Below are 12,134 nucleotides of genomic sequence, written 5' to 3' on the forward strand. Positions count from 1 at the left end.
TGTATTTTATTTGAGAATCCAGAGAGCTCTTGGGCAGGTGCAGACCTACCGGGAACCAAAGTGGTTAACTAATTCACCGCTACAGTAATCCAGACAATGGGTTTAAATGCAGTCTTCTGCCTCAGCCTCCTGAATGTGAATTTGACTGATAAATCTGAAAAAAAAAAATTACAATAGTTGATTTTGTCAAACATATAACCTTTCTAAGGCTCATATTTTGTGAATATTTCCTGGAAAATGTCAATGGCATAACACAGCACTGCAGCGACACTGGGCCTGCCCGAGGTCGGCTTGGTGAACAGTCCATTAGGAACTGGGGAGGAGCTCATAGGACCCTCGTCTTTCCTGATGAGTTATCAGGAACTGAATGATTCTTGGAGAAGAGGAATCACTTTTTATTTTCAGTTGTGTAATCACTAGTAACCCACCAAGCTCGGGTTAATATTTCCAAACCTGTGATAACACAGATAGATGACTTTGATTAAACCCAGTGGGTCATAAAACAAAGACATAAATGTGGGAAAAGGATTTCTAGAGAGGAGGTGGAATTTACATAGGTTTGAGTTAAGAGTAATTAAAACACATTTATGAAAAGGTTAAAGAACAAATTAAACTAATACAATTAATTAACTATTAATTAATTAATTAAGACAACTGGCCTGGTGATTAAGAGTAGCAGGTAAAAGTGCCTGCTGAACAAGCCTGATGATTTTAATCAGTTGCCTGGGTCCCATGCGAAGGCGGAAGGAAAAGCTGGCTGTATACAGTTATTACCTTCACAAGGATGCTCTGGCATATAGATTCCGCCAAACATCATGCACATACACAAATAAATTCTAATAAATAAAAGAAACTAAAGTCTGACTGCTTACCCATCGTTTCAAGTGAAGACACAACTAAAGGCACTACGTATAAACCAAGAAGGTACCTTTCTCTGCACATCATCTCCACAGCCCGGCCTTTCCTAACCTGAACTGTAAAGATGAAAGGCTGCTTATAAGCCACCTACTTAATTATACTTCTATTATGAGAGCTCTGAAGAACTGATAAGAGCTTTAAACACTGCTTTGGATTGTTCTGATTTTTTTTTTCTGTTTCTGCGTTAGCAGTGAGGTAGCCATTGGTTATATTTGCATTCATTCATTTAATCTGAATCATGTACATCACCAAATGTATGTATGTCATAGTTCCTTGTCTTCATACATTTATACATTACTGGCTTAAGAATCAGACAGAAGTTTCCACACAAGAACTGCTTTTTATCAGTTTTTGTCAATTTGTTTATCTGAAGCATAATATAAAATATATATCTTTACTTGTAATTGAAGAGTTAAGAACTTAGGGCCTGTGAACAGGGGCAACTGATGCAGAGGGGTAGATATATTACACTTTGAGAGTATCTGCTAAAAATTAGGGAACTAACTTTAAGTGGTCATAAAATATAACAAATACCATGCGTGCATGACACGATTACAGATGATGATAGTTGGAGGGATATGATAACACGAGATCACAAATACAAGAGCACAGCTTCCCGACACTAAGGAAGAAGTGTGGAAAAAATCACTAGCATGGATCAAACACAGACATGAGTGGATCACTTCAACATTTCTATCTCAATCCAGAACAAGAGAATTGACACTTAGATACTCTGTTGACAGAAATTCCTGTGGAAGCTTTTACTTATAGCATTCTTCAGCTCCTTATTCCTGAGGCTGAAAATAATTGGACTAAGAAAGGGGGTGAAGACTGTATAGGTGGTAGACATGAGGGTATCAGTGTATAGTGAGTAGAGTCCCCTGGACTTGAGGTAAATTATGGAGGCAAAGCCATAGTGTACAATCACCACAGTGAGATGGGATGCACACGTGGAGAATGTCTTGTGCCGGCCCTCAGTAGACGGGATTCTCAAGATGGCAGCCACAATAAAGACATAGGAGAGGACAATGAAGACCAGGCATCCTATGAGGGGTGTGACACACACCAAGATCACAGCAATAGTGATAGAGGCTGTCCTTTCCCCACAGGCTAACTTTAAGAGGGAAAACACATGACAGAGAAAGTGATGGATCACATTAGATTCACAGAAGTTAAGGTGGAAAATTATTATTGTCAATGTCATCCCAATAAGTGAGCCACCAGCCCAAGACCAGGCCACCAGACGAGCACAGGCTTGGAGGCTCATAAGTACATGGTAATGCAGGGGGCGGCAGATGGCCACATAGCGGTCATAACCCATGACAACAAGCAGGAAGGAGTGAGTGTAGCCGAATGTGAAGGAGAAAAACAATTGGTTAGCACAAGCTACAAATGTGATGGATGGACGGGTGGACAGCAGGTCAGACAGCATGCGGGGTGTGATGACGACAGTGAACAGAATCTCAGAGACGGAGAGGGCACAGAGGAAGAGGTACATGGGCGTGTGGAGTCTGTGTTCTGTCCAGATAGCAGCCATGATGAACAGGTTCCCCAGGAGTGTGAACAAATACATCAGCAAGTACAGCAGGAAGAGAGCCGGGAGCATCTGGTGTGGGAAGGCTGAGAAGCCAAAGAGGATAAATTCTGACACAGTGCTGTAGTTCTGGCCAGGCATGGCTTTGGAGGCTGATGAGATCAGAAATACACGGATGAAGACATAGCTCTGGAACAGAGCAACAGCAATTTTAAAAGCTTTGTGTTTGAAAAATTTAGTGGACATTTCTCATTCTCCCTAAGATTGTGACTCCAGGGAGCCTACAAGTGAGTCCTAGTAATATTTGAAAAGTCAGTCACTTGGTTTTATTCAAAAGTATAGAAAAGATAAGAACACTTCATCATGTTAATTCAGCCTTTGAAATCCACGTGAGAATGCTCATGGGCTGCCACTTGTGCTGGCACATTCCTTGAATCCCAGCACTTGGGAGACAGAGGCAAGTGGACCTCTGAATTAGAGGACACCTCAGTCTATAAAGTGAGTTCAAGAACAGCCAGGGCTACACAGGAGAACCCTGTCTCAAAAACAACAACAACAACAAAAAAAAAAAAAAAAAAAAAAAAAACAACGAACCAACCAATCAACCAACCAACAAAAAAGAATATCCATGGGTTGGAGCTGCAGAGATGCACTAGTGGTTAAGATCACATACTGCTTTCTCAGAGGACCAGAGTTTAATTCTCAGCACCTACATTGGGCAGCTCACAACTGCATACAACTCCAGGGGTCTGATACCCTCTCTAGAGGTGGTGGGTACCTGCACTCATACACATCACACACACACACACACACACACACACACACACATACACACACACTTCTGTCTTTTTATTCTGTCTGTAGAAATATATTGATTAATTGAAAACTAACCTCCTATTGTGTCATTAGAAAGAACTCATGAAGATAATGATATGGTTTTAAAATATCCAGTAGATATTCACGATATTTTAAAACATCTTCTATACAATGTACATTGGCTTACCAAAGTACTGTAATATTTACCAAGAAGAAAATTTTGTGTTAATAAGGCTATAAAAGGTAATTTAAATATCCAAAGTTTACAGTCAGGAGTGAATGATCTTATTTGATATCAGCTCTGCAAATCACCTCCACAGTGGAATTTTATTCGAAACCCCAGTGATTTAGATGTAAATACGATTTTTTAAAAAATCTCACCAAATTGCTCCAGGAAAAAAAAATGTGGTACTAAACTAATTTTCTAAAAAAAGAACATGAACAGAGCTGTCCTCTCCCAGTTTCAGGGACAATTATACAGTCAAAGTAATTTTTTTTTTTCAATTGTATTGAAAATATATTATTTTCTTATACAATATATTTTGCATAGTAATTTTAAAATATAATATTTGTATACGTTGATAATTTCATGCATACATACACACATACATTCATAGTATATTTTGATAATATTCCACTCCCGTCTCCTCCCCTAACTCATCCTAGATCCACTCCTCACCTCCTTTTCTCCCAACTTCATGTCCTCGTGCTTTAAAACTAATCTCCCGATTCCAGGTTGTGCTCCCCACATACTGATCACTATGTTGTTCATCAACCAGGGACCTCACACCCTTAAATAAAACAGAGTCTTCCCAGCAGCCACCAGCTCTCACCTGCTCGTCAGCTAGGGGTGGGGGTTCCTGAGTCCTTCCCCACACTGTGCCATCGTCAATTTTAAAAGTGCAATGTTGAAACAGCATGGAGACAGATTCAACTTATTAGAAGATTTAAAAATACTGAATTATTCAAAACTAAACATAAGACTTAAAAACAAAACTTGGCAATACATAAATCAAGAGAAAGATGTGGAGTGTTTACCTATTTGTTTTAGGAAAATGCCTTTAATGATCTAATTCCATGATAAATTGGAATCCAAAGAGACTGAAGGTATGAAAAATAACCATCAAGCTATAAAGTACAAAGTTTACGAGAATGAGTTTGCTGTCTTAGACTGTGAAAGACTAAAATGTGGGAAACTCCAACCTCAGGCAACCATCACATTATCATCAAACAGACTGAAAAGTTGTGGAAGGCAATTACATTGTCTAAAACCAACAAGATAAACATATCTAGAAAAAAGTTTTAAAAAACAATGAAAGCAGTAAGTAGTAATTTTGATGCAAAATTAAGCAGGAATAGAAACAGAAAGGACTTCCACAGCACCAGAGGAATAACCAGAAGAAATAAATAAAGGTAGAAATCAAGAATGAGAGGACATGAAGCCAGGCATTGAATTAACTGTCTAGAGTACAATCCCCTAAAGCAGAAAGTGTCCTATGCTGGCTGGGTTTGGAGATACAGGACATCCTCAGAAGTGCTCAGGAGTGGAGAAAGTGGACATTATAGGCTCAGGCCCATAGGATGGCTCAAAGGCAAAGGCGCTTACAGCCAGGCCTAATAACTGGAGCTTGATCTCTGGGAACCACCGGTAGAGTGAGAGTCCTTTGACCTCCAGATACATCTCTGTGGCATGCCCTGTGGTCCTACCTGTGTGTGTGTGTGCGCACACACACACACAAAACAGCAATCAGTGAAAAGCTAAATAAAATTTAAATTTTTTCACACATCTCCCAGGTGTCTATAAGAGTTTTCAAACCTGTTTGTGAGTGAGCATGCAGCAGGGTATTTTCTGTGGTATTCATTTTAGTGAGGGGCTTGCTTTAGTGTCTGCTTGTTCCTAACTGTAGAGAAGGCAGTGGAGATGGGAGAGAAGTAAACAGTGGAGTCACCGCTAGGACTTAGAAATACACACAACAGTGCAATGAAGAAACAAAGCAAAAACCATGGTGAACTCTGGAACGTCACAGTATTTGGGAATGCTGGGATCATATGTGTCTGGAACTATTCTGTGTGGTCCAGTGTTTAATCAGGACACAGCTATGGCAGCCAGATACATACTGCAGGGTTTCGCAACCTTAGCATTGGGAGTACTTTCTTCTGTGGCTGACGTCTTGTGCATTGTATGAGGTATGACAGCATTCTTGACTTCTACCCACAATATGCCAGTAAATCTCGGTCTGTCCCTCTGTCTCTGTCTCCCTTTCTGTCTGTCTCTCTTTCCAGACACATTCACATTTTCCCTCTGGAGCAATATCACCACTTATTGAAGGCCTTTAGCACAGGACTTGAAGTGAGCACCTGAGAGGCTGGGTGATAAGGCATTCTGGGCAAACACTCTAGGCAGCCTTGGAGCAGGATGACTTCCTTGTTTCTAGTTCTACACTCTAACATCAGCCTAAGAAGTCTACAGAAATTAGTCCTGTTGAGCCTTTTTATCCTCTGCCATCTGGTTCCTAGTTACCTGGGCCAGTGCCTCTGTGAGGTGCCTAGAGTTTGACAGCAAAGGAGTTTCTCTTGCCAGGAACTTGAATGTGAACCCCACAGGAAGATTTAGTTCCAAGAACATGCAGTATTTTGAAGTAATTTTCTGTCCTTTATCTATGTTATGCCTTCCTACAAGCTATTCCCACAGGACTCTTCAGAAACCCAGCCCAGAAAAGTTTCACCCAGCATCTGGGAATATAAAAGGACCTCAATGGGCCTTCAGGGACCAGAGGTCTTGACTCCTTCCAACACTAACAAAGACTTTTCTGCCACCTCTCTCTCCTCAGAGTCTTCAGCATCTGCAAAGAATGAAGCAAGTCCAACCTTTAGAGAGAATCTTTTGAGACAGCTGACTTCTGTTCTTTCAGGTCAGGATAGTGTCACAGGGAAGACAGGAGCTGGTGGAGACCAGAGTGGAAAACCAGGGCTGTATTCTGTGGTAAAGGCAGTTTAAAGGTTTCCAAATATCAAGGCAGTTTGAAGCATTATGTAGAAGCATGCTTTTCTTGGACATTGTATGCCCTCAGCCGTTTTTGGTCACAGCCCAACCTCTCTCACTTTCAACTCCATTTTCCTAGTGATGAAAGTCAGTCTAACACAAGTGATGAGCCTCTATGATATAGTGAAAAAACTAAAATAAGTGGAAGAGTTGCCACATTGGTTGAATATCTTCCACAATCCTGAGCGGATGTTTGAAGTAATTCATGTATACTATATTCTGACAAATTTTAATTTATAAAGTTAGCACAGTAAGAGTTACAATACTTAATTTTTTAAAACCACAGCAGTTTACCAAGATAGTATTATAGTAACAGCCTTGTGAACATGATCTTAGTCTCAATATATCATATCACTCATCTTCTTATTTAATGATTTTAACTTGTTTATTGTGAATTTTTTTTTGCATTTTAAAAATTAAAATATAATTACATCATTCCCTCATTCCCCCATTCAAACACTATCATATCCCCATCTTGGTCCCTCTCAAATTTATGGCCTGTAATTATTGTTGCATAAATATATAAATAAAACCTTCTGAGTCCTTTTAGTGTCGCTTGTATGTATGTGACCTCAAGAATGACCACTTGGTATTCTCCCTCTCTCAGAATTAAGTTGCCTGTAATTCTTTGCATAGGCGTGGGATCCCTTGAGATTTCACCCTTTCCCTGTTAGCTTGTCTGTTGACATTGCCATTGTTCAGGTCTTGTTTAGGTAGCCATATTGTTGAGGTATCATAGGTGTAGCTTCTTTGTCTTTTCTAGTAGATACAATCTTACAGCAAACTTCCTGAACTTCTGTTACATTCTTTCCACCCTTCCTCAGAGGCTCTCCTTGAGCTTTATATAGGGTATTTAACTTATATGTGTTTTATAATTCTAAGTAAACAGACAATGATTTCCTATAGCCTTTTCAATCATCCCCAGAATTATTTATCTTTCCTTCTTCTCTCCTTTGCATTGACCTCACTCCCTCTCCTTAGCAAGAGTCCCCCATTTTCTCATTTCACACTTCATTTCACTTGTATCCTGCTATTCAAGTTTGAAGCACTAATTTCCATCCTCTTGGTCAGTTTTTATATTCTTGGTTTCTGTGGTTACTAAAGTTTATATACTCATATGAGAAGATTCGACATAGGAACCACAGATGAAAGAGAAAACTCTACATTTGTCTTTCTGGGTCTGCTTCATCTCTGCAATACAATATTTTTTAGTTCTATCCATTTAACTGCAAAGTTCATTATTTTATTTTTCTTTTCAACTGAATAATAGCCCATGTTTTGTTTTGTTTTAAGCACCACATTTTTATTACCTATTCATTAGCTGAAAGTCATTTAGGTTGTTGTAATTTTCTAGGTGTTGTGAGTACAGCATCAGTAAACACATCTGAGCAAGTATCTGTGGAGTAGCATGTCAACTCTTTTGGGCATATGCCAAGTAGTAGTATGGCTGGCTCTGGTGGTAGATTCATTTTTAACTTTTCGAGAATTCTCCATACTTGTATCTGTGGTGTCTGCACCAGTTTGCAATCCCACCTACAGTTAATGCAAGTTTTCCTTTCCCCAGTCCTCTCCAGCGTTTGTTGTCAGTTGTTTTGTTGACCTTAGCCTCTCTGACTGGAGTAAGATAAAATCTCAACTTAAAAAAATTACAATGCCTTAATCATGAAAGATGATGGGTATATTTAGATGTTTAATTTTTATTTCTTATTTTAAGAATGTCCTGTTCAAATCTCCAAAGACTATTTTTAAGTGGGTCCTTAGTTCTGTGACTCATTTCCTAATGACTCATATATTGTGGATATTAATCCTCTGTCAAATATGGCTAGCAAAGATTCTCTACCACTATGTGGCATTTCTTGTTCTGAGCCCCTCCGTGTCCCCTTCGCCCTCGAAAAAAGACACGTGAGGCAGTGTTCAGGTGGTTACTACAACGAGGCTTTACTTCTTGTATAAGCAGAAGTGGGAAGACAGAAAGACTGGAAAAGGCACTGCTTATATACACCCTAGAGTGACGTGTTCACTTCTGATTGGCTGTTCACTCATTACCCATAATACGCCCCGGGATGGGCAGTGACTTTGGCGCGCTTTTTGCCTTTTGCACCTGCGCAGTCAGTTGTTTACTTGTGGAGACACGGGATGTCAGCGCCATCTTGCAATGGCGGAATGTATCACCGCTAACCACGGCTTCCTACAATTTCTCATCACCTGATTGCTTCCTTCTGTGTACTTAGTTTTATGAGTGTCCACTTGTCAATTGTTGGTTTTAATCCCCGGTGAAATGGAGTCCTGTTTAGAAAATACTTTCCTACACCTATATCCAGTAGAGTACTGCCTATATCTTCTTCTAACACTTTTAACATTTCAGGTTGCAGATTGAGGTCATTTATCCATTTGGAGATAATTTTCTTGCAGAGTGATAGACACTGGTCTAATTTCATTCTTTTACATGTAAATATCCAATTTTCCCATTACCATTTCTTGAACATGCTATGCTTTCACCTGTATATGGCTTTTATTTTGGTGTCTCATTGTCAAATACATGATGGTGTGTGTCTTCTGTTTTCCTTTATTGGTCTACATGTCTCTTTTTGTGCCAGTCATTAACATGTTTTTATTACTATGGTTCTGTGATTTCCCTTGAAATCTGGAATGGTAATCTCCAGCCAATCCCCAGCTTCATTTCCCCCTCAGGACAGTTTTGTCTATATGGAGACATTTGTGACTAGTTCCATATAAATTTTAAGATTTTTTTCCTATTTCTGTAAAAAAATATTACGTGTATTTTGATTGGAATTGCATTGAATCTGTGAATGGTATTTGGAAGAATGATCATTTTCACAATATTAGTAGTAATAATCCACGAGAATGGGTCTTTCCACTTCCTACGATCTTTCTTAATTTTTTTCTTGAGATACTAAAATTTTCATTGTAGAGGTCTTTCACTTCCCTCATTAGGTTTAGTCTTAGCTATTTTTGAGGCGATTATGAATAAGAGTGTATCTGTGATCTCTTTCTCAGCTTGTTTACTGTATATAAAGGGTTTTTTGTAAGTTGTTTTAATATCCTGGCACGTGAGTTTGTTTATCAGTTCTAGAAGCTTTCTCATGAACTTTTTAGGGTTTTTCTTATGAGTAATATCACCATCTGAATGTAGGAATAGTTCGATTCTTCTCCTTCTGGTGTCCCTTTAATTTCCATTTCTTGCCTTATTCCTCCAGGAAGCACTGTACTGGAAAAGAGTGGGTACAGTGAGCAACCCTGTCATGTTCCTGACTCTAATGGGACTGCTTCTGAGTTTTCCCTGTTTTGAATGGTGTTGGCTGTAGGATTCTTGTAGGAAGATTTCATTGTGTTGAGATGTTTTTTCTTGTCTTTTTCCAGTTATATCTTTTATCATGAAGGTATCTCCACCTATTGAGGTGATCATGAGATTTTTTTTACCTTAAGTTCATTTGTATAGTTGATTTCATTTATTAACTTGTATGTATTGAATCACCCCTGCATCTTGGCCATAAAGCCAACTTCATCATGATGGACAGTCTTCTCCACATATACACACATTGAGTTTGCAAATAACTTATTGAAGATATTTCACTGTGTGTTCAATGGGGATACTGGCCTGAAATTTTATTTTTCCTTTTTGTCTTTATTGTGTTTTAATATTAGACTAGTTCTATCTTTATAGAGGGTATTTGGATGTGTTTCTTTTGTTTCTTTATTTTAAAAACATAATTGACTAAGCTAGCTCAGTCAGTCAACAGGGTCTCCAGAAAGGGAGTGAGGATTGAAAAGAAAATACAATTAGACAATACTATTGACATTTATTTGCTTTCTTTTATGATTATAACATGTTTTATGATGATTCTATATTATTCTACACTGCTTGAAAGATTTTGCTAGGATAACTAAACTGTGGGGGAAAAAATAAAGTGGTTGAAGCCATCTCATTAGAGTGCACTTGTTGGAATTTTCCTCTATCCACCAAATGTGTATCAAGTGGTTGGAGCTTTGTGTATATGTCTGTCCACCTATCTGTCCACCCATCTGTCCATCCATCCATCCATCTGTCTATGTGTGAAGTTGTTGGAGCTTAGCTCCATCTATCAAGTATGTATGTATGTATGTAAAGTTGTTGGAACCTGCTCATTGGAGCTTGTTTCATCCACCAACAGTGTGTAATTGTGTGCCTGCTTTATATCATTGCTGACCCCACATCCCCTCCTTAGATCGCTGAACACATTGCCGGAGCTGGCTTTGACACCTATAAAACAAAATATTTAATTGGGGCTCACTTATAGTTTCCAAGCTTTATTTCACTTTCATCATGGTATGGGGCCATGGTGGCATGCAGGCAGATGTGGTGCTGGAGAAGTAACCTGAGAGTTCCACATCTGGATGCACTGGAAGCAGGAAAAGCCAGTCACTGGGCTTGGAGAATTCCATGAAATGCTATGCCAGCCTTCTAGAGCTAACATGGAATGTATTCATGTTGAGGAGTAACAGACTCAGCAGAGAAAGGGAGATGAACTGTGAATATCGAATACGGAAATTAAAAAGACTAAAACCAAAATTTTTTGTTTCTATTTGAGAAGTAAAAAGGAGTCAACCAGATCAACCAGAAGACAGAATTAAAGAAGAAATCTGGGAGAGGAAGAAAGGGAATTCCTAGTAGAAAACGAAGGGGACAAATATGGTTGAATCTGTGCTTACCCTAGAATATACAACTCCTGAATTCTGAAAAGACATAAATATAAAAAGTCTCTTACTTGAGCTGAGGTTTTATATTGCAGGGTGGCATTCTCAAATCCACTGTTTTACTTGAACAGAGAGAAATCCCTGCATTGTCATTACAGTGTGAATGGTACTCTTTCCAGCTAAGCAGAAACAACTGTCAGAGGGGCAGACAAGAGTTGGACTATGCAGAAACCAGGATATGAAAATCCCAGAGGACAGCATATTAACAAGCATCTGCCATGCAATAAGCTTTAGGAAGGTGGAACTCACAGTGTTACATGCCTGCTGGTATATATAAACAACTCATGTATTTCTGTGCATGTCTGTTTATAATGTTGTTAATGGTTGAAGTTATTCTTTTTTAAAAAAAAAATTATTACTACTTTTATTTTTTACAGTCCAGCTGTTACCCACCTCCAGGTCTGCCCTCCCACAGTTGCTCAACCCATTCCTCCTCCCCCATGTCTCCAAAAAGATGTCTGCATCCTACTCCCCATCCCCCACCCCAGGCTCTCCACTCCCTGGGGCCTCAAGTCTCTGGAGGTGAGGAGATCTTTCTAATGAGGCCCTACACTTCCCTGGAGAATTTTCTTCCTTTAGCCTTTGTAGAGTAAAAGGTCCAAGCTTGTTTCCTGTGGGAAGCCATGGCAAGGCCTTACTCTTGGCAAACACTCACCCTTGGCTCTCCTATCTACTATTCTTCTTTCTGCTTACCTTCCATGATTCACTTGTCAGTTCTCAGAACTTCAAACAAGGCCTCATAGCAACCCACCTTAGTAACCCTTCCTCCTGATCTCTAGATTTAGACAACACCCTGCTAGATAGATGTTTTTTAGAACCCCTGGTAATGGAAAGGCTTTGTGAGAATAACTTAGTTAGACCCCACAGCTGCAGCTAGCTTCCTCCACCTGCAAAGTCCTCTTTCCTTTCCTAGCCCTCCCCATATCCTGTTTTTAGAGTATATAACCGGTGTGAACAATAAAAATTTTGCCAGCTTGATCAGACTTCTTGACGTGCTGTGCCATTTTATTTTCTTATGCATCTCAGTCCTCTCCACAGGGTCCAAGGGTCCCACTTGATTGTCCAGCT

General features: G+C 39.4%; 1 protein-coding gene across 4 annotated transcripts; it reads right to left on the reverse strand.

The window, feature by feature from the left end:
• Positions 1–392: 392 nt before the first annotated feature.
• Positions 393–5,940, reverse strand: LOC143435954 (olfactory receptor 10H28). 4 transcript variants are annotated; one of them, XM_076919723.1, is made up of 3 exons: positions 5,790–5,886; positions 4,102–4,145; positions 393–2,641 (listed from the first exon to the last, which is right to left on the reverse strand). In XM_076919723.1, the coding sequence occupies exon 3, from the start codon at positions 2,591–2,593 to the stop codon at positions 1,643–1,645; it is 951 nt and encodes a 316-aa protein (XP_076775838.1). In that variant the 5' UTR covers positions 2,594–2,641; positions 4,102–4,145; positions 5,790–5,886; the 3' UTR covers positions 393–1,642. The 4 variants fall into 4 exon arrangements, with proteins under 4 accessions (XP_076775838.1, XP_076775840.1, XP_076775839.1 ...); XM_076919725.1 differs by having other exon boundaries at positions 393–2,604; positions 5,790–5,883; XM_076919724.1 differs by lacking the exon at positions 4,102–4,145 and having other exon boundaries at positions 393–2,604; positions 5,790–5,887.
• Between the last annotated feature and the right edge of the window lie 6,194 nt (positions 5,941–12,134).

This window comes from Arvicanthis niloticus, chromosome 22 (assembly GCF_011762505.2).
Source record: "Arvicanthis niloticus isolate mArvNil1 chromosome 22, mArvNil1.pat.X, whole genome shotgun sequence".
Classification (NCBI taxonomy): domain Eukaryota; kingdom Metazoa; phylum Chordata; class Mammalia; order Rodentia; family Muridae; genus Arvicanthis; species Arvicanthis niloticus.